Source organism: Maylandia zebra, linkage group LG23, assembly GCF_041146795.1.
Source record: "Maylandia zebra isolate NMK-2024a linkage group LG23, Mzebra_GT3a, whole genome shotgun sequence".
NCBI classification, from domain to species: Eukaryota; Metazoa; Chordata; class Actinopteri; order Cichliformes; family Cichlidae; genus Maylandia; species Maylandia zebra.
Genome location: NC_135188.1, coordinates 47,515,632 through 47,543,222, shown reverse-complemented (window position 1 = coordinate 47,543,222; position 27,591 = coordinate 47,515,632). Strand labels below are relative to the sequence as shown.

General features: G+C 40.2%; 1 protein-coding gene across 8 annotated transcripts in view; it reads right to left on the bottom strand.

The window, feature by feature from the left end:
* Positions 1 to 27,591, bottom strand: part of dmd (dystrophin) — a 300,586-nt gene that overhangs the window by 100,911 nt on the left and 172,084 nt on the right. For 6 of the 8 annotated variants that reach the window (XM_076880080.1, XM_076880082.1, XM_076880079.1 and 3 more), the window contains 20 exons: positions 25,433 to 25,615; positions 24,033 to 24,167; positions 23,449 to 23,598; positions 14,510 to 14,671; positions 13,668 to 13,784; positions 12,872 to 13,045; positions 12,641 to 12,796; positions 12,395 to 12,565; positions 12,079 to 12,258; positions 11,795 to 11,914; positions 11,516 to 11,686; positions 11,130 to 11,252; positions 10,903 to 11,037; positions 10,114 to 10,266; positions 7,671 to 7,841; positions 4,418 to 4,540; positions 2,440 to 2,612; positions 2,131 to 2,266; positions 1,750 to 1,925; positions 20 to 167 (listed from right to left, as the gene is read on the bottom strand). In XM_076880080.1, coding sequence (XP_076736195.1) covers positions 20 to 167; positions 1,750 to 1,925; positions 2,131 to 2,266; positions 2,440 to 2,612; positions 4,418 to 4,540; positions 7,671 to 7,841; positions 10,114 to 10,266; positions 10,903 to 11,037; positions 11,130 to 11,252; positions 11,516 to 11,686; positions 11,795 to 11,914; positions 12,079 to 12,258; positions 12,395 to 12,565; positions 12,641 to 12,796; positions 12,872 to 13,045; positions 13,668 to 13,784; positions 14,510 to 14,671; positions 23,449 to 23,598; positions 24,033 to 24,167; positions 25,433 to 25,615 — 3,057 coding nt within the window. Of the gene's footprint in view, positions 1 to 19; positions 168 to 1,749; positions 1,926 to 2,130; positions 2,267 to 2,439; positions 2,613 to 4,417; positions 4,541 to 7,670; positions 7,842 to 10,113; positions 10,267 to 10,902; positions 11,038 to 11,129; positions 11,253 to 11,515; positions 11,687 to 11,794; positions 11,915 to 12,078; positions 12,259 to 12,394; positions 12,566 to 12,640; positions 12,797 to 12,871; positions 13,046 to 13,667; positions 13,785 to 14,509; positions 14,672 to 14,950; positions 15,210 to 16,631; positions 16,932 to 23,448; positions 23,599 to 24,032; positions 24,168 to 25,432; positions 25,616 to 27,591 lie in introns of those variants that run through there. The other 2 variants (XM_014407673.4, XM_014407674.4) reach the window with 2 other exon arrangements.

Genomic DNA, 27,591 nt, shown 5'->3' with positions numbered 1-27,591 from the left:
GGCTGTGAACTGAATATACCTGAACTTTGCCCAGAGTGTCTCTTATGTGCTGTGGCTCTGCAGGCTGCAGAGGAATGGCCAGGACGCCCTCAGCTTTGTCCAGCCAGCCCAGCATCGAGCCAACATTCTCCTGCAGCTCTGCGGTCAAGGTGGATGCCTCTGCAGACCTGTAGGGTTAGAGAATCCAAGAAACAATAAAAGAAGTGTTTTCCTCTTAGGGGCGGCTGTGCCTCAGGAGGTAGAGCTGATCATCTACTACTCAGAAGGTTGGTAGTTTGATCCCCGGCTGTTCAAGTCTGCATGTCAAAGTATGCTTGGACAAGATACGAGCCCGGTTGAACAAAGGGGCAGTATGAACGTGTTATTCAAAGTGCTTTGAGTAGTTTAGAAAAGCACTTTATAAAAACAGTACATTTACTATATTGAAAGACCACATGGGCACAAAAATCAGTAACGCACGCACACGCACGCACGCACGCACGCACACACACACGAGTGTATTCATATCCTTGTGTGGAAATCTCACTGACACAATGCTTTCCTTCGCTGCTTATCCTACCCATAATGCAATTGTAACGCTGACACTAAAACCACATTTTGAGTCTCAAAAATGCCTTCAAACTTTTGGGGGCTGTTGGTCCCTGTAAGTATAGTAAACGTGCACATTACCACCGTTACAGTGGGTTTAGGGAGCAGTGCCAAGGGAGGCTGACCAACACAGCTGATGCCCATATTCTAATTATGCTCCCTCTATTTTAGTAGCACCCAGGACCTGAAGAGGAAGAGGAGCACAAGCAGCTGAGCAAGAACGACACCAAAGGATGACTGTTTGAAAAAAAAAAAAAAATCCAAAACACTAAGACTCAACCATGAGCCCATCGGTGTGTCAGTTTTCTAATTACATTTGTTTATACTGTTAGCTTTTTATTTGTTTCTGTGGAACTGATTCTACATGCTGCTAACAGGCTGCTTCTAATCCCATGAAACATCTGATGTTTAATGATGATAAAAGGACAAATCCACGTCCAGCTTTAACATCACGCTGGGTTCTTGGCTAGCTTAGGATTAGCATGCTGTCGGTGCAGGTGCTTGCAAAAATGCAAAGTTGTGTTAGCAGAATAATGCACAAAGTTTGCAATTTACAGTTGCACTCTTGTCTTTTTGTGCAATAAAAATAAAAGCAATGTCCACATCCACGCTGTAGATTGCACCATTATTTTCCTCCAAATACATTTTTAGTCCACATGACAAAAATCTGCTGATTACAGTACAATTGCAAAAAGCAACAAGCAGAATCAATCGACAGGCACACTAACAATTCCAACGAATTCAAATACTTGGAATTGGTTCTCTACAAGCACCGCTTCACAAATACCATCCCTAACAGGAACCATCATGGAAGGACAGGCCTCTCCATGGCACGCACCACCAGCTGACTAAAAACTCCTACAAGTGGTTAGAGAAGGCTGGACTGAAAGACAGCACAGAGACATTAATAATGGCAGGACAGGGACAAGCTCTGAGCACAAGATCAACAGAGGCAGGAGTCTACCAGGCAAGACCTGTGCAAATATGACCCTGAGGCAATCAGCACATAACAACATGTTAGCAGGCAGCGCATACTTGGAACACCAGGACCAAGTGCTTGAAATGCTTCTAAAATTCCCAAGATGTGGAACTCATGTTATGACAAGGCATGAGTTACTCTATCCATGTGGAAGCTACAGACACGTGCACGTGCACATTTACCTCCTTTTTCGTTTGTTAAGCTGCTGGCAGACGTTGGCCCACCGAGTGTTCAGTAATTTGAGCTGTGATTGAAGCTGCAAAGCATCATCTGGTGTGCTCATCTGGCTTATGTCCACCCCTGCAGAGTTCACTCTGCCCAGCACCGCTTCCTGGAGGGGTATTTCCTCAGTCAAGTCCTGTGACACAGTAGATTATTACTGATTAATTATTTATTGATTTCAAGTGAAAATTATAGACAGAGATCCAGGTGGAATTTTAAGATTTCCCACAGTGTCGTTGACACTATTCAACAACAAACGCTCAAATTTACCTTTAATTTACAGGTTATATTTGTGCAGTTACATTTTCTCGAAAAGGAAAAGTAGTGTATGCGTGTTTTACCCTTAGGTGCTGTCTGTGTGCTCCTGGGTCACTCTCGGCCAGTTTCAAAGTCTCCTCAGCATCGTTCAGCCACTCCTCAAGCTCCTTCTGATCCGAAACAAACTTCTGCCACTTGGAGTTACAATCCTGCCAACGCCTTGACACGCACACAGAAAAATGTTTATTTATAATTGTGCACAATGTTTGAAATATGCATGTAAGCACACACACATAATACCACGTGTGCACATAAAACACACACAAAGGCAAGCATGCGTGCAGAAACGCACACACGTGCAGGACTCGCAGTATACAGGGAACCACCCTTACTTAAGCCTGTCCTGGTAGAGCTTGTTCAGTTTGCCCCAGTTGATACTGAGCAGGTTGACAGACTCCTGGATTCTTTGGCCCTCCAGAGGTCGAGCACCAGACATCATCTCCTTCCTGTGAGCCAGTACTCCATCGACGGGACCTCGCAGCTTGTCAATGTTCCCCTTTACATCCTGCATGTGTGGAGGATAAGATTATGGTGGAAAAGTGACTGAGGAGAGTACACTCTCTGGTGTGAAAATATTTCGAATTGTTCTCTTAACACGATACATTTTAGAAGAAAACCCCAAAATAGAACAGAATATAATTTCCACATAGCAATTATGCACCATTCTATGTTACATAAAATCCCAAAAAGTACATCGAAGTTTGTGGTTTGTTGGGATTTAAATAAATATATTCTTAGTGCTTATTGTCTGATTATATCGTTTTATGTATGCCAGACCCGCACGAGAACTATGTTAAGGGTGACAAGTTGCCCTGGCAACAGACTTTAGAAAGAGGAAGTGCAAAGCTGCAATATGTAAAATTAAAGATCCTTTTTTGAGTTAGACCACTCTGAGCCGTGTCTTTCTTTGCCGTTAACGAATACAAAGAACTGGATTTAATAGGTTGTAATGTGACAACCAGTTCAAAGGGTGTGGATACTTGTTCAAAGGACTACAGTAGCTCGAGTTGCTATTCATTATTACAACAGCTTCTTATGTTACAAGACGCACATTTTCCTGTTTGGTACGTAGTCATAGAAACTATGGTACACAGTAGGGATGCACCGATACCGATACTGGTATCGGGGCCGATACTGTAAAATATGTGTGTACTCATACTCGTAAAAGTTAACCGATACCAACTTATTTCATTAGTCAGAGGGTGGCTGGTCATTTCTGTTGTAGTTTTTTAGATTGGCCACTAGGGGGACATCCCGCGCTAAACAGGCACAGGGTTAGGCGAGTGAGACTGGCGGCTCCAGATAAAAAAGAGAAACTGGAGGCTGCTGTAGCTAGGCTAAACAAAATGCCAGCAGTGTGGACCGGAACAGCCAACTTTAGCTCAGGTTTTGGAAAAGCGATGAAAAATGTCAAGAGAAAATCCACGGGCAGTTAAAACAACAGAGGCTCTGACTCATTTTATCGCTCTGGATGACCAGCCAATGCCAGTCGTGGAAAACATAGGATTGCGCCGTCTTCTCAGCGTACTCGTACTCGAGCTGCGATATGAAATTCGCAACCGCCCACACATCAGGGAGATAATGGTGCCAAAACTTTCTGAAGAGGTAAAGACAAGCAGTGTGTGCGCGATGTCAGTCCTCGGTTTAACGGCACAGTGGACTGTTGAGGAGTTTGTTCGTCAATGCCAAATACTTTCGTTATTTTGTTTGTTTGTTTGTTTACAATATGGACACTCTGCAATAATTTAAAAGTTTATTTTATTCTCAAACCTAAGTTGTATTTATTTTATTCCAAACAGGAGTGTTTATTTATTATTCTGAAAGCTCGAGACAGTGCCAATAGTTCAGTGATATTTTGTTAAATTACAATGTGGAGACTCTGCAATAATTTAACAGAAGTGCTTATTTTTCACTTGAAATTTTTTTGTGGTCATTTTTATTAATATTTTATTTTTTACCGGCAGAGAATAAAATAAAACCTGTCTTCCAATTCATTGCATTTGTGTGTGTGTGTGTGTGTGTGTGTGTGTGTGTGTGTGGTAGAAAGAAGTTTTTGTACTCTGTATCGGCAAGCACTCAGATCCAAGTATCGGTATCGTATTTGTTTGAAAAAACTGGTATCGTTGCATCCCCAGTACACAGCATGAGAGAAAATACATTAAAAAATAAAACAACATTGACTACAACAGGAAACTCAGTATAATGGTATAAACAACAGTATAATACTTATAGGTTTTAGTTATTTGATCACACTGGTGGTCAGTTTTGACTGACTGGGCTTTCAGACAGAAGTTCAAAAGCAATGCTGACCTTCAGGCAGTGCTCTTGCTGAGACATGTTATAATATGCTGCAGGCCAGTATTCAGGAGAGTTCAGCTTGAAGTCCGTCTCTGACACCGAGCACAACAGCGCCTGGAGCTCTGTGATATACTCCTGATTACACAAGTGCACACACATGCACACACAGACACATAAAAAGGCAACACAAACATACAAAGCAGAGCCAAATCAGAAAAAGAGAACATATCAAAGAAAACAACATCTGCAACTGATCTGCAATTTTGTTTTCTCGTCATCTTTTTTGAATGTGTAAGAAATCTCAATAAATGACTCATTTTCCTAAACCCCCAAATTTTCAAACTACATTTTGTATCTGCATAGTTTATTTTTGTCTAATAATAAACTTGTTGTGTATATATATGCATTTGTGTCATGTAAGTGTAACACATATGATCAAAACACAGAAAAATGTGACCAAACAAAGGCTGGGAACTCTGCATGGCCAGTACTGAGTAAATGTCTCTTTGCAAACACAATAACCATTGAAGCCTTTTGAGCTCAGAGTATGTGACTCCGTGTTTGATTGAATAGGTTTCATTCGTTCTGCAAACTTTTAGTACTATGAAGCGATGGTGTCCCTGTTTGGAGGCCTAACCCAGCTGTATCCTAGTTTAGGTTAAAGGGTGAGGCAAAATCTTCAGCTTGTGCCTGATGTAGTTTATTGAGATACTGAGTTGTATTTATGTCAAGTTACTGACATTTGCTTCGAGAATTTGGAAACGTTTGTTAAACTGCAGTTTTTTGAATTCTTTCCATAAAAGCTACGCAAACTACTACCTAAAAACACTTGTTTTCGTTTTTAGAGTCCCAATCAGGTGCATAGAGTAACCCAAGCCTGTTAATTGTTAGGGGACGGCTGGAGGAGTCTGAGTGTTGAGAAAGCCTTAAAATGTGCATCTTTAATGACGACTGTGAACGAGCTGTAACACTAACAGGCTAATTGAGATCTGAGGATCTTTGGTCAGTGAGAGCTGAGGTCTCCTGGGGGGTCCTACTTTGAACTGTCCAAAGCAAAACTAATATGCTAATCTTGTTTTTTTATTTTAAGGATCTCAGTTTTTACCACTGATGCCCAAACATCTGCATGCTAACGTGCACCTGGTGCCATAGAACCACTTGTGTTCATCACGAAGGTCAAAGTGATTTTGATGTGAAGACCTGGTGGGCTGATCCTTCAAGCCTTTGCAAAAGAAAAACCCTTTCTCTGATATCATGCCAGGTGTGTGTGTGTGTGTGTTATGAGGTGAACTTGAGAGGTACAGTTTTGAATGCCTTTGCTTCTCTGCTTACAGTCATCATGGTTTCCTAGACTAGGAGCACGTCTCTGAAAAACGTGCTGTCACCTACCATCCTGTAAAGTTACCGCTCACTTTTTTTGACGTCTCATATTTTAAGCCAACAACAAGCCCATAAAGTGCACACAATACTACGTTTCATGTTACATGCTTTTTCTTTCTATTGTTGGTTTGTTCTGTGCATATGGCTGTTTATAATTATGTGTCCCACAACACTGTAACCATCAAAACCTAGACTGTCATAATATCACTCAGCTGTGTTCCTAAACCTTCGTTAGGCAGCAGTTTTCCCTGGATGCTAAAGACTGACTATTGTTATTTTTTTCATAATTCTTAAGACTCATTTTACATTTATTTATTTCTTTTTAATCAACTTCACTGGCTGATCAGAACCTTCCTGCTTAAAACAGACGTGATTAAAAGTGGGAAAAGCGTGTGGTCATATTTATGAATTATGTCAACATTGGACATTATTTTAAGAGCAAAGGCTGCATAGTGATTAGACTCTAATTTACTGCCTCACATTAGTAGCAAAGGACCAAACACTGCCCACACATTTTCATTGTGAGCCTTTCCAACATTTTGTATTTGACTCTCGTGTGTGAGCACAGAGCACCTGTAGTTGACAGTGGACTTAAAGCCACTCAGGTTTGACCTCATATTAAACAATAACAGAATTGGTTTCATCTGCCAGCTAAAAGGTTCATGTTTGATCCCTGGGTGCTTCCAGTCTGCACGCCAAATATCCTTGGGCAAGACACTACCAACAGGGGTGGCCAGATGTGCGGCCTTATTTCTTACCCCCTGACCTGTAACTCTGAACTCAAAATAAGACTTTATTTTGAGAGCACTTTAGTATTATGAAGACAGTGTCCAGAAGATGTCAGCTTCATAAGATCGCTGTGATCAGTAATATTTAAGGAAAATATTTGACCAGATGAGTGACATTAGCAGCTTATATGTTTACTGTCCAATGCTGTGAGAGAGCAAGGCAGAAAATGACAAACTGATACTACTGTGCTTAAGACTGGTCTGAAATCACATGTAGAAATAAACTAATGTATACCTGAAATCTGACAGTTCACATGCGTATCTGTCTATGTACATGGATTTCCTGTTAGTGGCTTACAAGATAAATACATCGTCTGTGATTTGCAGATCAGGGAACTGCCAGTAATGTGATTGGTTTGTGGAGCAGGAGGCATGCAGTGACACAGAGTAAGACAAAGCAACCAAGGAGATTTAAACTTGTGTACAGGTATAATGTGTGGATGAGAATGCAGCATAGAAAGACACAAAAAGCAACTTGTTTCCTTGAGTGGAGAAAATCAAATCCAGATTTTCAAAACATAAAAATGTATTGTACTATCAGTTTTGAAGGTATTAAAAATGTAAAGAGATAGAGAAGGTCTCAAATTTGTGGTATTTAGGTAGGGACTAATATTTTACTAAAAGATAACGTTGGTAACATTTTAAATGTTTCTTATCATCCATAAGTTTCATAGGCAAACACACAAAATGTAACCACTCTATGCTAACCACTCTATGCTAACCACTCTATGCTAACCACTCTATGCTAACCACCTCGGTAGCACTATTAAAAAACAGCCTACATGAATTCTGAATCTAGTAGTAAATTATTAAGATAGCACTACTAGCATATCATAGTTGTTAGAGCTAATGAGTTTGTGGTACCAATATTAGTTTGTACTCGATCAGAACACTGTTCGTTGGCTGACTGTGGATTTAATAAGTTTACTGCTCCTAACCTTCGTTTGGATTGAAGCTTTCATGCTGTTACATAAAAATGAATTGTTACAACTTTTACTACTACCTTTGAGAGATTAAAGAGTTAGTATTGAAATATAATAATTAAAGTATTTTCTGTTAGTACTGTAGATACACAAGTTGTGCCTACTGAAACTCACACATTGTCTTTTGAAGGGTATGAACTTGCCCTCCACCTCAACCCAGCGTGTGTTGAGCTGGAGTTGGCGGGGCTCCACTAGATTGGTGGCTCCAGCCTCTGAAAGCTGATTGGCTAAGCCCTGCACCTCCTTAAGCTCCTCCTTCTTCTTGTCGAACTCTGAGCCAATTTCCTATTGAACAAAATCAATGGGGAAGGTCACTTGCTATTGGTTGGGGGCCAAGTGGGGCAAGCACAGAGAAGTATGTAGATGTATTGGAAACACATTCTCTCTCTCACACACACACACACACACACACACACACACACACACACACACACACACACACACAGTTACACAAACATTTCAAATAATAAATAATGACACATTCCACTTTCTTTTTCCCATCAGCACATCATTTACCCATCAGAGACAATACATTGACAAAAGGGACAAAGTGTTGTGTTCGTCAGTGTCACATATAAACATACAAAGTTCAGGCTGCATATTTGTATAGTATTTAACTCCATTTCAAAAAGAAAGCAGTGCTATGATCATGAGGCACTGACTGCCTTGAGACTTTATTCATACAGAGAACAAGTAAAGTTATTGTGCTATGTGTGAACTAAGCAGCTTCTGGCTGAACAGAAACAAAGAGCTACACGAACAGACTGGAAGCAGAAGGATGGACAGAGACACAGACGGACAAGCAGTGAGGAATATCTGTCGCGGCAATGATGACGAGTCTGAGACGTGCGGGTGGTGTGTCCGCTTAGCGAAATGTCATAGTGATCATCTGAAAGTGAAACACATACAGAGAGTCAGAAAGGGCGGGGAAACTGGTGGGAGTCCAGGGTTTCCTTCTCACACCTTCTCCAAATCAGAACCAGATGTTAGTGCTGCACTGCTGTAGCACTTTGATCAAAATAAGAAATCATTGGACATCTTAATACTTAAAATTGCTCTAAACAAACAATATGATTCTTGTGTTCTTTTCAGATGCTGTAGTTTCAAAAACTGGAAGGAGCGCCTACAAACTGTAACAAAGTTACAAATGCTGCCTTCACAAGCGTATGAAATTGATTGAGATCCCATTTTTAACATGGGTTTAATTTGACGTTGGCTCACCCTTTGCAGCTATAAAACCCTCAACTCTTCTGGGTAGGCTTTCCCTTCCAAGTGCATTTGTGAAGTCAGACACTGATGGTGGACGAGTAGACCTGGCTCGCCGTCTCAGCTCCAATTCATCCCAAAGGTGTTGTATTGGGTTGAAGTCAGGACTCTGTGCTGGTCAGTCAAATTCTTCCACACCAAACTTGCTCATCCATGTCTTTGTGGGTCTTCATGCACTGAAGGATTAAGAGTTCCTTTCACTAGAACTAGGAGGCCGAGCCCAGCTCCTGAGAAATGGCCCCATACCAAACTTTACAATTGAGACAATGCAGTCTGACAAGAGCCATTTACTTGGCAACTGCCAAACCCAGACTCATCCAGTGGATTTCCAGACAGAGAAATATGATTCATCGCTCCAGAGAGCACATCTTCACTGCTCTAGAGTCTAGTAGCACCATGCTCTAGGCCACTACATCCAATGCTTTGCAATTGTGCTTGTCATGGTGATGTAGGGCCTGGATACAGCTGCCCAGCCATGAAGCTCTCTACCTACTGGTCCCGAACTAATCTGAATCCCACATGAAGTCTGGAGGTCTATAGTGATGTGCACTATACACCTCAGCATAACCTTGCTCTGTCATTTGTACATCTGTGGCTATCTAAGTGATTGGAACACCTGAATTCAATGGTTTGTGTGAATAAGTGATTACTTTACACCACAGTGTATATAAATTATTCTGAAAAACTAATCAAGTGGCAAATATAAGTAAAGTACACGGTTTTAATATAATGTTGGCAATGTCTAAAGCTACTGAGTTGGTCAAGTGAGGTCAAGTATGTTTGCTGCAGCAAAGCTCAATAGTATACTGAATTACATAGGAGCATGTTTTATCATCATCGTGAAGTAATAAACAGGGATTTTAAGTTCAATGCTGCCTTAAAAGACAGTTAGTAATTATTTAATGACAATAAAATATTGCATACAACTCTGGTCCATTAATAAAAAACTAAATCCTTGATAAAATCTACAGGTGATCGTAATAAAAAGACTATTCCCTTAAAAAATGCTCAGGGAGTGTTTCCATGTCATTAAGCTGCAAATCTTTGATATTAAATCTTTATCCAAAAGTTGGAGAAGGGGAGAGGAAGGATAGAAACAAAGGAATATATACCGCAAAACACAGAATGGCAAAAGATCAAAGCAGACGATGTGGGAAAGAAAAGGCGTGAGATGAAGAGCTGCGGCGACAAACAAAGTCAGGCTGTGGGTCTTTGAGAAAAGCCAAATAGAAAATACAAAGAAGTGCTTTATGGAATGGAGCTGTGTGTGTGTTTCTGTGCACATCGTCACCTTGACCCTCTCTCCCTCAGGCGGGTCAGGCAGTAAGTCCACTCTGCGCTGAATGTCATCTAGCCAGGCAAGCAGGTCATGTGACTTCCTCCTGTATTGGTACCACTGGGGCGCAATGGCCAATGCCTTCCTGTTTCGAAGGACGCGCAGGTCCTACATGCATGTGCCCACACAAGCACACAGAGACATGCACACACATGAATATCACGAATATCTTTATGTGACACAGCTTTCATCCAACTGACCTGCTGTTACATGTATTCAAAATAAAACAGTGTTTATGTGCAGCTATAGCTGAGAAGAACATTAACATTCATGTCATCTTGCTTCTTTCCTCCCACAATTATTATCTCAAAAAAAGCTGGTCATGAAAGTACTGACTCAAAAAGTTTTCATTGTAGAAACTGTTTCTGTATTTGCATGTATGAGCACGTTAACATGTTTTTATTTATTTCATGTAATACATACATACTTCTATATTTATAGAAGCAAGTACAACAAGTTTAGTTTTGTATTTAGTGAAAATGAAAAAATCTTTACTTTGTTAAGTTTTATTTTATTTAATGTAATGGTTTGCTTTATTTTGGCTTATTGTTAACATAATATGCTAATATTAGCATAATATGCTAGCCAGCAAAGAGCAACTTTTTGCTGACTTGAACACAGATAACAGGCTTTGGCTTAATGTGTTAGCAGCAACTTTTAGCTATTTCATTGCAATGATATAACACATTGTGAATATACTCCCATGTTATTACTCTGTTTAATATTAGCTGTTGTGTGTGTTACCTTCACTGTGTTGTATTTCATGTTCAGCTTGTTATGCTTAAGTCTGATCTCCTCTCTCTTGTCCAGATCCGGGACTCTCTTCTGTAGACTCTCTCCTTTTAATAGTAACTCCTTAACTGCGCCCTCCTCACAGTCCTAAAAAGTACATGCTTGGTTTGTTAGTCGAAACAGAAAATGACTGGAAGTCACACTAGCTGTGACTGAACCTTGGTGTGAGGGTAACAGACCTTGTCCTCCAGGAAATCTTCTTCCTTCAGGTTTTCCCCTTGTTTGACTTCATCTTCCAGGAGCTCCAGCCAGACCTGCGCGTCACTGTGGTACTGCTCCAGCTCTTTGGCTGATGCTGCCGTCTGCCGCACACACACAGTCCCATGGCAACGATGTACAGGCGCACACATACACACAGAACGTACATTTATTTACACAGTCGCAGACCTATGTAGTAAGACTAAGAAGAAGAGTTAAGGAGCAACTACAATTTGAAATCTATTAAAGTAAATTCATGGATTTTAGGATTTAAGATATAGCATTTAACAATAAATATGAAACAGCCAAACAAACAGACTGTGTGTTACTGCTCTAAAAGTATATCTCCATAAAGGTACTTCCCTACCATTCCAGAGGTAATGCGCTGAGAGATGGTGTCAAATCTGTGGTTAAGCTGCTCCAGCTTGGGTCTGACCTGGGCCTGGCAGTTGTCCCCCCTGGTGGACATTAACTCTTGCCCCAGAGACCTTACCTCCTCCATCTTTCCTCTGGTGAGTTCCAGCTCTGCACGTAGCACCTGCAGGTCCCAAGACACATATGTAAGGTGCATAAACTGTCTTCACCAAAGGCATGAAAGAAACATTTGGCATAGGGAAAAAGCCTCAAAGTATATAAACAATAGAACCTTCAACACATCACTGGGTCCCTGGCTGTCTATCTCATTCATTTTTCTCTCTGCACCATTGATCCATCCATTCACTTCCTGTATTTGTCCATCCAACTTGTGCATCTGCTGCTGGTAGTCCTGAAAGAGATAAAGAAAGAGAAAAATCTGACTCTTCGTCTGCAAACAGTGACATCTACAAGAGCTATATTTAGCAAACCAGGTCTAATATTAGAACCGAAACAACAGGTAAATGAAAAGTATAATAAGGAAAATCACAGAATGATTTCAGCTCTATTTCTGACCAGCAGCAGGTTGAGCCATTCTTCTGCTCTAGAAGTCACTGCAATCCAGTTGCAGTGCAGCAGGCTGACTTTGTCGTCCACCAGGCCTCCGTGGCCGCGCAGCACAGCCTTTAAGGCCTCGGCGAGGTCCACCACTGCCTGCAGCTGTGGCTGGTGTCTCTCCGTCTCCCCATGGATGCACTGAGAACAATTAGGAAACAAGGACAGAAGAACTTTTCTATGTAAGGTGACCTTGCATGTTTATAAAGGCACTTAAAATAAAAGATATTATCACTCTTTAATGTTTGTCTTCATGTCGATATATACACGTAGGTACCTGTGCCCACGCCACCTCATCCTTCAGGTCACTGGGCATTCCATCCACTGCAGAGCGCCTCGTCAACTCGGCATCAGTGGCGGCGAGCCATTCTGTGAGCCCGTTCAGCTCCTTACGCAGCTTCCTTGACAACTTCAGACTCTTCTCCAGCTCCAACTTACTCTCTGTCACCTACAAACACATATTCTTTGATTATGCTGGTGGAGTTACTCCAGTGTGTGTGTGCGTATGTGTGTGTGTCCTAACCTGAGCTCCCATCTGGTTATACAGCAGTTTCAGGGCGGTCACTCTGTCGTCCAGCTCTTTGGGCTGCTCAGTCTGCTGCCGCTGTACGATTTGTCTGCCTGTTTTTATAACCGTCTCCACCTCCCCTTTCACTTCACTCAGCGCTTTATACAGCTTCTGTTCAAGCCAAATAGATAGAAGCCACTTAAAATAGAATCTCTCCATCAGTTCGTATGTGAAACAAATACCCACCATGCACTGCTCCAGCTGTGACTGCACCACATCCTGCTCCACACTGCGGATGTCCAGCACCCCCATTTGACTTTTGACCCAGGCTAGCACGCGCTCACACTCGAGCAGCCGAGAATCAAAGTTGGCAGGCTTCTGGAAGAGTCGGAACTTAGTCCACACATCTGCCAGCATATTCTGGGAAATGACAAGACCCATAGTACACATAATGATAGGCAACGAGTCCTACAGGAGTACTGATTACAGCAAACACCATATCCTGTCTGTACATGTGTCCACTAACATGGCAAAAAGTGGTCATTGATACAGTTACCACGGCAATAACTTCCAAAGACACGTTTGAGTACTGGCAGGTATTTGATCACCTGTCAGTGGCGCAAATGTGCAACACACATGCATACTTGCAGTTGAGTAGTATCTTGCCCAAGGATATTTGGCATGCAGACTAGGGGAAGCCAGGAATCGAACCACCAACCGCTCAGTAGATGACCTACCACCTGAGCTACAGCCACCCCACATGGCACAGTATGCTCGCACTGATGTAAGTAATAATGCCCTTTGATTTTCAGCATTATCTTCTGCGTTTTATGCTGTACTGTTGGTTGTACCACCCAACACCTCAAAACAGGTTCTGATGAGGAAATCTGATGTGCAGGAGATCTGAGCATTCGAGTAGAGTCCATTTACATGTTTTCTAGCTTTAGGATAAAAAACGTGACCTGATGTTTTCAAGTGGTCGTCAGTAAGGGCTGTTTGCACCTATATTACCCATTTCAGCACACTGTCTGTGGTTATGTACCTGGGTAAGGTCCATCTGTCCCATGATCTTTGGGGAAGGCTCTTTGTCTTTGTTCTGGTTCTTCTTCCTCAAGTCCTCCAGGGTCGTTTCATGGCTGCTCAGCTCTGACTGGATTTTCTTGTGAAAACACAAACACACATGATACATAAGGAATTCATGTAATTTTATGTAATTTATTAAATTCAATTAAACACTAAAGTCAAAGTGAAATAACCCTAAAAATGCTTAAATGGACTGACAGTGTACAGCCTTCTGCTGACCACAAGGGGGAAGGAGATATCAAGAAGAGAGAAGATGGAGTCCAAACACGAGCCTACATCACCGCCACACTTACAGATTCTCTCGCACACACTTTGTCTCTGCCACCCTTCTCTTTAAAAACAAAGTCCACTCTGCTCCAATAATGTAATCATCCTTTTATCCTCTTGTGTGTGTGTGTCAGTGAGAGAGAGATTGAAAAAGAGATGGTGAAAGGGAGACAGAGAGAAATCAAGTCAAAGTGTGGGGAAGACAGCAGGAAAAAGAGGCAAGGACACAAAGACCGAGGCTGTTTGTGTGTCTGTTTGTTTCCTAACACCAGTGGTGAGCGGTGGTCTGGATTTGCCCTTAAACAGAGACTTTCAATCTGCTAAAGACGCCCAAACTGGTTTCAGAACTGGTTCTTTTTATTTTGGCCAGCTGATATTAGACCTCACACTTGGGTGCTGTAATATTTTACAAATGTTTGTAAAGTCAGGATATCGTTTGGAATTCTGTCTTCCTCGGTTGGCGTGGGAAACAAATGCCTTTGTTCCTCTCATGTGACTATAAAGGTTATAGAGGGATTATTGTGCTATGGCTACCTGAGCTTCCTGTGGTATCTGCTGAGCGTCGATTTGATCAGCCAGGTATGCAGTAAGGTGGCGGTCTGTGTTAGCTAAGGATTCCTGGATCTGCTTCAGGGTCTCGTCATTCTCCCGAGCCCACTGGAGGTTCTGCTCCAGCTCTTTTTGCCTGAGTGCTGCCTGTGGAAACAAGAAAGTCAAAAGACATATTCTAACTCATGTAAATTAGAACAAGAACAAGAACTAAAAGTCCGGCCCCTCTCCTGTAGAACCAGCGCCCAGTTTGCGTATCTTTAAATATGAAAACAGACTATTTTCTAGCTATTTACAGGCCATGAGAATTTTAGCACAGTAAAGCACTCGTAGAGGCTTCACTATTAGCACACAAACAGACACACACAGCTACATACACGAGACAGGAGTACATCTACACAAAGACACACAGCCCCCTGTGTGTACCCTCTTGAAGGATGGATTCTGGGATTTCTCTCGCATGTCCTCTCGGTGTTCTGAAATTTGTTATCAGTGAGGTGTCTCAGTGTCTACTGCAGTGTTTCCATCTTCACTCTCTCGTTAACTGCAGACAGGAATAACTAGTAAACAATCCTATTACATCATATAAGAGCCTGTGTGACTGTGTGTGAGAGAGAAGGCTTAAATGTATGCGGTTACAGGTGAACATACTAATCCCATACAGAAGGATAATGGTTCCAAGTATAGTCCTGAGGCAGCCTAAGCCTTGTGCTAGCAGTGCATGCGTCTGAGGCCCTCACTCGGGTTTTTCTTCTTACTCATTATTCCTCTATCCCGAACATCGGTGACTGACTGCCTTATGTTAAAAACACCTTCCAATTGGTTTTCATCTGTTACCAAACAATGAAATGAAATCTCCAAGTATGCATCTGTGATCTGAAGAAATGAACAAGGAGACGTGGAATTATTTAATTATTGTTTTTTGCATGCATGGGGCAGATTTATCACTTTAAAGTGGAACATTAATATATTGAGATTATTATTCTGCTCTGTCAGCTAACTAGAGCTTGTGAAAGGAAGCTGACTGACTCTTGCACTTATCTTATTTTTCATCAGCTAAGTAGGGTGAAAAGGAAGAATGCTGCTTTTTGAAGCCTCTGGGGTAAGAGTAATCACCAATGACAACAGAGCCACAATCTCAGAATCACTTTCTAAATCAAAATAAGCTGTTATAGCAGCACAGCATGTGACAAGTGAAGTAGATCATTGTTCTGCTGAATGAAACCAAAAAATTGTCTGAATCTAACAAACATTGTTGAAAATGTTACCTTTCTCCCAAACCCCTTTAAAGTCGACTTCTGTAGCATGCTCAGGCCTTCAGTTTACTGACGGTACTGTGTCAGTAACAGAAGTCATACTTTCGTCTGTACTGTGGCCACTCATAGCAAGTCACCTTTTATCATCAGATGAGAATAAACCAAGATTAAACAGTGAGTATGGCTCGTCTCTATTTAGCTTATTTATCGTGCACCTCTCGTCATGGAAAGAAAGTTGAAACATGATGACAGAAAAAGAGTTCCTTTAGTTTTTGATAGAGTAAACAGAATATCAGATTTTCATTTGGGCATTTTTTTATAACATTTTATGTATTTATTTATTTTACTCAATTTGCATTTTGAACATGTGTTGTCATCCTGCTTAATATAATAATAATGCTAACTTATTATAAGTGAAAACTAAACCTCTACGCTTATATATAACCATATTTCACTTGCATAAGAAAATTGAATTTTAGTCAGTTTAAAGATGAATTGCTGAAATCTCCTTGAATCCCTTTCCTTTCTGTAACAAGACTTTTGCTCAAACAACGCTTTGGATGATATATTCAGACTAATGTGGCATTTTGAGTACATGTCATTATGTTCAAATTTTAAAACAATAAGATTTCAAAGGTCATCTGAAATCCCTGGGAAGACCATGAAACTGACAAACAACCCTAGTTATCTGACAGTGTTGCTCATGAAACATCCAATTTTTGCCAGATGTAAGAAATAAAAATTGATTTCCTCAATGCCGTCTTTTCAGCTCAACAAAGGAAAAACATCCAGGCAATATTTTGCTCTCTGTGCACATTTTCTTCTCATCCATCATTCCAAGAAATACTCACTAAAACTCTGGTCCTGTCTCGCGGCTCCTCGTCTTTTTCATAGATAACAAATAAACAGGGCTCAGACCTACCCAGTCTCTCCCTACATGCATACATGCTGGTATAAATACCAAAACAAGGAGCAGGAGCTTCTGTTCCTCTCAAAAATACAAAAGGTCTGAAATAAAAAACACAAAACACGCACACACACTCTTGCAGTCTATGTAGGGTAGATAAACAAAAGAAGGCTTATCAGGCAGCAAGGAGAACATTAATCTGGTTCTATTGTAAGGGAGGCGCACAACTGTGTCTAATCTGTCGCTGAGGATCACAGCAAGTGGCTGAGAATACAATCATGTCATCGGTGATGACTGGAAGGATGGCAAAGGGACAAATGGAGGACAAGAATTAGGCAGATAAAGATACAAAAGGGGAGCAATGATTAAAAAAAACAGTTAATGTGTGAAAATGACGAGAAACACAAGATGTCTCAGGAGAATTACAATGAAGAGAAGAATCATTAATCAAGCTCAAAGAGAAGATGTGCGTGACAACAAGAAATCCTACCAGTGGCTAAAAAATCGAACTGTATTTTTAGAAGTTCTAGAACTTTTCCTGCTGATAAGGACCTCCACTTTTAGTTACGTAGTAGATCAACAATTAAATTACATAAAAGTACCTTTTGTTCACCGTCTAATATAGAAAGTTCAACCAAAACTTTATGTTTTATAAATATGGGACAGTCTGTCTGTGAAGGTTCTCAGTCATCCAGGTCATCGTAGTCTAAGGAGCTTGCAAAGAAAAGCGTCTGGACTTCTTTAAGTTACTTGAAGACGTTTCACCTCTCATCCGAGAAGCTTCTTCAGTTCTAAGGTCAAATGGTGGAGAGTCCCAGATATAAACCTAGTGGGAGTTTCCCCCCACAGAGGGACAAAAGGACCCCCTGATGATCCTCTAATCGCCTGAGCCAAGGTGTGAAACTGGGTGTGGGTCCCAATCAGCCAGAGTTTCAGGTGTGTTCATTGTGAAACCTGGCCCCACCTTATCATGCGAATTCCTGAGATCAGATGGCCCAGGATGTGAGTGGGCGCTAAGGCGTCTGGGAATGGGACTCTCCACCATTTGACCTTAGAACTGAAGAAGCTTCTCGGGTGAGAGGTGAAACGTCTTCAAGCAACTTAAAAAAGTCCAGACGCTTTTCTTTCCAAGCTCCTTTGACCATGGGACAGTCTGCTTCCCACTTTTGTCTCCTCTCACCTGTGAGCCATGAGCAGTAATCAATGGATTGGCTTTTAAGACCAGCTGAGAGCAGGAGCAGGTGGTGCCACTCTTCAGTAAACAATGGCAATCAGTCACCGTAGTTCAGGAGATCCGCTCCACCGCAAGACCCACCCAGACACTAATGCTTATGGCTCAGACCCCCATAATTGTGCGTGAGGCAGACGCCCAGAAATGATGCTGTTTCACTTCTGCCTGAACTTTTTCCGGTGAGTTGTGAAAGGGCATGACACATGACAGCATGTCCGATCTGAACCCTGACCCGGTCTGTTACAACTCGCGTCAACGTAGTAGCCACTAGGCCCAGGATCCTGCAGCAGCCACCAGGCCCAGGCTCTTCCAGCAGCCACCAGGCCCAGGCTCTTCCAGCAGCCACCAGGCCCAGGCTCTTCCAGCAGCCACCAGGCCCAGGATCCTCCAGCAGCCACCAGGCCCAGGATCCTCCAGCAGCCACCAGGCCCAGGATCCTGCAGCAGCCACTAGGCCCAGGCTCTTCCAGCAGCCACCAGGCCCAGGATCCTCCAGCAGCCACTAGGCCCAGGATCCTCTAGCAAGGCACCAACAAGTAAATCAACAGTGACTTCAACGGGCCATCACAAGGAAATACCAATCTCATCATTTTCAAAATGCCACCTAAAAAAGCAAACCCAGGAGTTGAAGGCAATTAACCAGTGAGGTTAATTGCCAGGACAGGCCGGGTTTCGGCAACCCTCAAGGGTGCTTCGCAACCAGTGGGCCTTAACGCCGTTAAGATGCCGCCTAAGAGGAGCAACGTTAATGAGGAGGAACTGGAGGACATAAAGAAATCCCTAAACTTTATGTCTGAAGAAATAACAACAATTTCCAAACAACAAAAACTGATACTCAATTTAATGGATGATATTAAAGAACTAAGAAGGCAGAGCGAGGAAAAGGACAAGAAGATTGCTATGCTGGAAGGACGGGTGTCAGATCTGGAACAATATTCAAGAGTAAATGATGTGATAGTGACAGGACTGGAAACCAAGCATCAGACATACGCACGGGTAGCAGCATCAGAGAGAGGGGAGCCACCCGAGCAAGAGCTACGCTCTTTGGAAGAGCAGGTAATGGCCTTCTTTAAAAGCAAAGGTATAGAAATGGACAGTAAAAATATTGAGGGATGCCATCCTCTTCCGAGAAAAAATCAAATACCTGCCATTATCATTCGTTTTGTTAATAGAAAACAGAAAAAAGAACTGCTCAAGCAAGGAAGAAAGCTAAAAGGTACAAATGTTTATTTAAATGAACACCTAATCAAGAAAAATGCAGACATTGCAAGACAAGCAAGAATATTAAGAAAACAGAAGAAAATACAGTCAACTTGGACGTCAGACTGTAAAATATTCATTAAGTTAAATGGCACACCAGAGCAGGCTAAGGTTCTAGTCATCAAAGAGATGACTGAACTAGAAAAATATAACTGATAAATGCAAAGCAGTGCTAAATATGATGGGACCGTCCAAGTGCACAACCAACGCAGATGTCTGACAATTTTCAACTAACAACTCATATAGATATTGAAAATAAGACATTGATGTATGACAGCAACATAGATCCTGATTGTAATTTCTTTAACAATAAGACAAATGAATGCAATTATTATACAAATGAGCAACTTAAAAAGGAATTCAAGGTAGAACAGGGTATAACAATGGTTCACTTTAATAGTCGAAGCTTATATGCAAACTTTCAATCCATCAAAGACTACATAACAGTTTGAACAGCCATTCAATGTGATAGCCATATCGGAGACCTGGATAACTCCTGGAAAAGAAGAAGACTTTAAAATAAATGGATATGAATTCCTTCATGTAGACAGGATCAACAAGAAAGGAGGTGGGGTGGCACTTTACATTGATAAAAACCTAAAGTACAAAAGAATGGGAAGAATGACGACTGTTATTGATGGAGTGATGGAATGTTTATCAGTGGAAATAAGTATAGAAAAAAGGAAAAACCTAATTGTCAGTTGTATATATAGAACACCAGGATCTAAGATTGAGATATTTAAGGATAATATGGAGGACTTATTTACAAATATAAATCAGAAAAGAATGTTCATTTGTGGGGACTTTAATATTGACTTATTGAATCCAAATCATAATAAGAGTACAGAAGAATTTATTGATTCCATGTACAGCATCGGTTTATTTCCACTGATAACAAGACCGACCAGAATAACATCTCATTGTGCAACTCTATTAGATAATATATTTACAAATATAATAGAAGGAAAGATAAAAAGTGGGCTGTTAATCAATGATATAAGTGACCATTTACCAGTCTTTGCATCGTATAATTGCCATTATAAAGTGAACAACGATGGACATAAGATTATTTACAAAAGAATAAGAACAGAGAAGACCTTAAATTGTCTTAGAAATGAACTTTTAAAGCAAGATTGGAATATTGTGTATGAACAAACAGAAGTTAATAAAGCTTACGAAGGATTTTTAAGAACATTTAACACATTACTTGATAAAAACTGCCCAGTAATTGAAATCAATAGGAAACACAACTATGCAGGAAGACCATGGATGACAAAAGGACTACAAAATGCCAGCAAAAAAAAGAATACCCTATATCGAGAATTCATAAAAAAGAGAACAATAGAAACTGAAATGAAGTATAAAACTTACAAAAATAAATTAACTAATATAATGAGATCCTGTAAAAGAGAGTATTTCATTAAAAGGTTAGAACACAATAAAGATAACACAAGAGATATATGGAATGTATTAAACAGAATAATCAAAAATGAATCAAGGAATAATGATTACCCTGGGTACTTTATAGAAGGGACAAGAAGTATTAATAACATGGAAGAGATAGTAAATGGCTTTAATGAATTCTTCGTAAACATAGGGCCAAAACTGGCAGAAGAAATAAAGGTTGATGGAATAGAAAGGGACACTGGTGAAAATATTGAAAGGAATAGTAGCTCAATGTTTTTAAGAGCAGTGGAAGAGAAAGAGATTTATGACATAGTTAGAGGACTTAAGAACAAAACCAGTACAGACTGGAATGATATTGATATGGTAACGGTAAAGACAGTTATTGATGGTATCGTAAAACCATTAAAATATATATTCAACTTGTCGTTTCAAAAAGGAGTTTTTCCACAAAAAATGAAAGTTGCTAAAGTTATTCCCATTTACAAAACCGGTGAAAGACATCATTTTACAAACTATAGACCAGTGTCAATACTCTCCCAGTTCTCTAAGATACTGGAAAAACTCTTCATAAAAAGATTTGACAGTTTTGTGGAAAAATATGAATTAATGACAGATAGTCAGTATGGGTTCAGAAACAACAGATCAACAGCTTTGGCACTGATAGATTTAATGGAAAAGATAACGGAATGTATGGATAATAAGAGGTATGCGCTCGGAGTTTTCTTAGATCTAAAGAAGGCGTTTGATACTGTTAATCATGAAATTCTATTAAAAAAACTGGAAAAGTACGGGTTTAGGGGAGTGGTTTTGGAATGGTTAAAAAGCTATGTAGGGAATAGGCAACAATATGTACAAATAAATGAATATAAATCTAATTTGATGGATATAGCTTGTGGAGTACCTCAAGGTTCAGTACTGGGTCCAAAAATGTTTATTATGTACTTAAATGATATCTGCAGAGTATCGGAGATTTTAAAGTTTGTAATATTTGCAGATGACACAAATATACTGTGTTCAGGTGGGGAATTGCCACAGGTTTTGGAAATGATCACACAGGAATTAACGATATTAAAGAAGTGGTTTGATATAAATAAATTATCATTGAATCTAGATAAAACCAAATTTATGTTGTTTGGAAACCAAAAGAAAAACATCGAAGTAGAAATATGTGTTGACAATGTATATTTAGAAAGAGTAAATGAAATAAAATTTCTTGGGGTGATCATTGACCACAAGCTCTGTTGGAAGCCACACATTACTTATGTTCGGGGGAAATTGGCACGGGGCATTGCCGTCCTGGGAAAAGCAAAGCATATGTTGGATCAGAAAGCACTGCACATTTTATACTGTGCTTTACTACTGCCATATATGAGCTACTGTGTAGAGGTCTGGGGAAACACATACAAAAGTAACACACAAACAATAACTATAATACAGAAAAGGGCCATTAGATTAATAAATAATGTGGGGTACAGGGACCATACAAATGCACTCTTTGTCAAAATGCAAGCTATCAAATTCCAAGACTTGGTGAAGCTTAAAACAGCGCAAATAATGTATAAAGTCAGAAATAAATTGCTTCCCAAAGAAATCTGTAAATTGTTCATAGAAAGAGAAGGTGGGTATAACTTAAGAGGGAAATGGAATTTAAAAATACAAAGTGCTAGAACAACTTTAAGAACTATGTCAATCTCAATTGCAGGAGTTAAATTATGGAACAGTCTAACAGAAGAAATAAAAGACAGTCAAAACATAAAACAGTTTAAAGTAAAATATAAAAACCTAATTTTAAATAAGTATAAGAATGAAGAAAACGGGGTTAACCCAGGACGGTAATGTTGCTGGTAATGGTGTTGCGGTTCTTTTTTGTTTTTTTGTTTTTTTGTTTTGTTTTGTTTTGTTTTGTTGTTTTTCCATAACTTGTGTATCTGCAAATATACACATTCTGTATTTTTCATATGAAAGAAACTATACTGTGGTGGGGCTTGCTAATTTCTTGTTTTGATTTATGTATGTTATGTTTTGTTTTACTTCATATGTTTCATATGTTGTTTGTTTAATTTAAGACAAAAAAAAATTAAATGAATGAGAGGTAAAACTTGAGGGGGTAGGGACAAATAAGTAAATACTTCAGCCTACTCCTTTTCAAACAAATAATGGAATGATATTTTGTAATGATTGTGAAGGCACATGTTTGAAATGTTTGAAATAAAAATGAACTGAACTGAACTGAACATACTGCAGACCCTGGACTCATATAGCACTCGATTTTGTTACCAGCCTACCAACCTCCAAGAATACAACAGTCATCCTTTCCATCCTCTCCAGGTCAGCACACAACTGTCCACAGCCTCTGAGAACGCTAAGTTACTCATTGATCAAGTTTTCCAGTTTCATGGTATCTGACTGAGGTCCACAATTCATCTGTGGCATGGAAGACTTTCTGCACTGCCCTGAGGTCCAAAAGCATGCCTCAGGCCATGAAACTGATTCTGTCATCAGTCCTTCAGCAGTGAGAGTTAAGTTACCGCCATCCCTGTGTATCCCCCCATGTTTCATGTCTCCCAGACCAATGAATTATCAGGTTGTCCTAAAAGCTCCCTGTGCTGCAGCCAGAGTTCTGACAGTGACTAGAAAGTTCATGCTAAGTAGTTCAGTGACTAGTTCATTTGAGTTTCCCACTGTTACGTCCAGACAAAGTAATAAACTACACACATTCAGGTAAATGAGCACAAACTGCTCTCTGGCCTAAAACATATTAACAAATATGAAAAAGTAGACTGCTTATTAAAACAATAAAGTAACGGTTCTTTCAGGTTTTCCACTGTGTGCTTACATTATAGTTCACGTGCTGTATATCTTACCCTCGCCATAAGTTCATCCCATCGGGTGTTGAAAGCATCCAACTTTTGCTGAATCAGCTCATCCAGAACACCTCCATCCATCAGGGTCTGGGCAAGTTCTCTGATCTGGTTCCTGTTGTCTTCTGGGTGCTGCAAAAGAACCTCGATGCTCTGCATGTACAGACAGAAAGAAATAAGAGAAACTACCAGTCAGAAGATCAGCTGATCGATCCCCAGTTCCTGCATATCGAAGGATCCTTGGGCGAGATAGTAAACACTGGAATGATTAGAGAAAGCGCGTAGGCATCGATAACAGTGCTGTAGGAATGTGTGTGATTGGGTGAAAGCCCTTGGAGTCAGTTTCAGTAGAAATCCACAACACAAGTAGCAATTCAGTCACCGTTTTCCACGTTAGGCTGCACAGCACACAAGAGGAGGGCAAGATGTGAGACACAGGAACAGCATACAGCAATATCAGTTACCATGTGAAGACTTCTCCAAGTGTGGATTAAATGTGTAGAGAATGGAGCAAAACTGCATTATTGATGTAACGTTGCAGAGCCACTCCTGGTGCTTTACCAGCTTTACACATGAATTACACTTACATCCAGCACCTTCTGTAGCTCATCAGATCCTCCCGGCAAGTTTTCTGTCTTGTCCAGTTTCTCCTCCAACTGGTCCAGAAAGGCATTCTCCTGCTCGATGTAGGACAGCAATTCACACCAACACGCCCACACCTCCTGCAACACAAAACAGACAAGTGCCCTGAACTCACAATTAGAGGTAAGAAAGACTCTGGAGAATGGCAGAAAAAGAGAGAGCAGCAAGAGAATGCTTCGGTCAAAGCTGAATTATTGCAAACTGCAAGACACAGATGTAATTATTTCTCAGGAGCATAATAGCAAAATCAAGCACTGATTAGTTTGTAATTTACCTTTTAATTAGGTAGCAATCCAGTCAAGCTGTCAAATTGCAGTTTAAATAATATATGAATATGTCTAGATTCATAATATATTTAGTAAAGACTTTGAAGGAATTAGATGAAATAAAAATAAGTGTAATTATTATTATTTATACAGGTTTTAATACCTACAGATAACCCCAATGTACCTCATTTTGATAAACACAGACACGTAGTACAAATACTTTGTTACTGTACTTAAGTAGAATTTTCACATATCTGTACTTTTTATTTTTCTGTCAACTTACTGTTACTGGCTACATTTTTGCACAAATATCTGTATGTTTCTGTAACTTCCTGTGCATTCAAACATCAAACTGATTTGAGCTTAAAGAAAGGAAACAATGGAACATTAAAGCGATAAAAGACACTTCTTTGGACTTTCTCATTGTTCTGCGTATCTAAAATGCTTTCTAAAACAAAAACTACCGATTGTACTCAATCACGATCAAACAAGGAATTAACAGGCCTGCCCTTTTCATTGTAGAAGCTTTAGCACTGCTTGCATGTATATATTTGAGCCTGTTTTTACAATTTTGACCGTGTGCAACATAAATTCAAACTTGTGCATCCAATTTTTTAAGTAATTAAAGATGCGTACAGTACAATCATTCCACCCTTGAAAAAGAACAATTCAAATAAATAATTAAAAGCTCCCAAATTACCATAACATTCATTCCCACGATGAGTGCGTGTAGACTACAATTGAACATAAGACTTCTTTTTAATGAGGCTTAGAATTTGATGGTAAAATGATAAAATGAAAAAAAAGGAACAGAAAAAAGTCTGAAAATTGGCTTGACTTGGTTCATTTCAGCTATAATATCTATTATACACTCTCTAAAATCATATCTACAGCAAAACACCCCTTTAGAGCTGTGCATGATGTATGCAAGCATCAGCCTTGAAGCCCCTTGTAAGGACATGACTATTTTACATAAAAGTGCATAACATTACATAAAATTTACATAAATGTTTTCTGTGCACACCAAGGTTGAAATTACTGCAGAGATAACAAATAAGAAAAGAAAGAATGCAATGTACCTCTAGAGTTTTACATTTCCCATCAAGGCGGCTGCACAGGCGCTGGTAGTTGGCTGTCAGTACATCCAACTCTGAGTGCAAAGCATCATGGGCTGTGGGCGGGGCTTTGGCAATGAAACTATTCACACTGGCAGTCAGGAGTTTGACCTTTTGCTCCTTAGAATGAACCTCTTCCTGGGCCGTCTGATGAACAAACAGACAAACAAACAGAGAGAAGCTGAGAGAAATGAAGCTTCACACTGCTAACAGAAAAACTGTGCAGTCTTTAATTTTACATCCAACAAAAAAGTACTGAATGAGGGAAAGTATACATTTAGAAAGTGAGGCTGTAGTAGTGAGACCTCCCTAATCCTTAACATAACATGAAATAAAATTGCATACAGTATTGTAGTAAGTTAAGTAACGAAACGAGCTTATTTACTGTCTGCTTGCGGTTTAAATGAAGAGAAATGGTGGCGTAGTGATATGTTCCAAAGTGGTTCCACATTGAGAATGACTTTTATTGTGACGTGTTGATCATCCAACAATAAAGTTTCCACAGTACTTAGTTTGCATATGGTCATTGTATGTGGTTACAAAAGGGGAGGTGCTCAATTAAAGTAGTCAGTACTAGTCACACATGTAGGAAACAATGAGGACTCACTTAGCGGCATTATCAAGGAAACTTTGTTACCTTATGTGGCTCGATTCATAACCCTTGCACACTTTGTATATGTTAGAGAATATGGATAAGTTTAAAACTTATAGGTTCTATGGTTGTTATTTGGAACATATCACCGTGTTCTCATTTCTCTTTATGAGAGGAAGAAGTTTAACTGTTAGAGAGAGAAGCCTAGTTCACAGAGCCAAGAGATTTTGAAAACTGTATGACTGAAGGAAGTGAAATAATAGTTACTGCAAAGGAAAGCAGAGAGAAAGAAGGTGCACCATTGTTTTTTGTTGAGTAGTTTAAAAATGAAAAACTAAGAGAGCCTTGCATTACACCAGCCAAATGTTGTGTCCTCTTTAATGCAAACAGGGAGTTTTGCCTTGAAGATGAAATAAAGAACAGCCCAATAGAAGGAAGTTACAGACTGTGAGTGATCTGGTATGAGAAACTTACTGAACATCAGTCGACAAATAGGTTCATAAGTAAAATGAAGACTTGCTGACATGCCAGTTGGTTGGCAACTTAATCATGTTCTGTTAGACATCATGCGTCTCTTATGTTGTTTAAAATCCGCTTTTTATGATATACCCAAAAGCTGAAAACCACCAACTGACAGCACAAACTGTGGCTGACACAGTTACTGTCACGGTAAAAAGAAAGTACACGTTCTATCAGCAGGTGTTGAAATGAAAGCTCAGATGAACAGCACAACACATTTCACTGTGTCAAATTATTTGACAAAAAGTTTCTGAAAAACTTACTAAACCTCATGATTTAGTAGCATTTGGACCCAAACACCTTTAGTAGCAATTTCTTGAATTGTTTCTGTCTGATGTTATCAGTCTCTTACACTGCTGTGAAGAAATTTGGACCCACACTTCTATGCAGCGTTGTTTCAGTGCATTGAGATTTGCATACAATTATGCACAGCAACCCTAACGCGTGACTCTGTTTTGGCCATGACTAGCCGTTGGACAGATAGTATAAAAAAGGAGTTCATGGTCGATTCCATGACTCCAAGATGACCAGGTGACTCCCCTATTTGTATTGTGCATTTGAAGAAACCTAAGGACGTTTAAGACTAAATACACAAACAAGCTAGAAGTAAAAGGCTTTGTTGAAGAGGTGAGTTTAAGAAGTTTCTTAGGAGACTCCAGTTACGGGGCCTTGCAAAGCTCAGATGGGAGAGCGTTCCAGAGGGTGGGGGGCTGCCACACTGAAGGTTCTGTCCCCAAAGGTTTGGAGACTGGTACAAGGGACAGAAAGCAGTCCCATGACAGAGGACTGCATGTATGGGTGCAGCAGGCCAGACAGGTGAGCGAGGGATTTGTAAGCAGGAAGAAGGATTTTGTAAATAATGTGTGATTTTACTGGAAGCCAGTGGAGATTTATGAGGGTGGGGGTGTTCCCAGAGCTTAGTCTCTTGGAAGCCTGGTGGGTGAGTTCTAGAGTCTCTGCTACAGAGTCAGCTAATAATGGCTAAATCTGAGACATTAGGTTCATTAGGTGA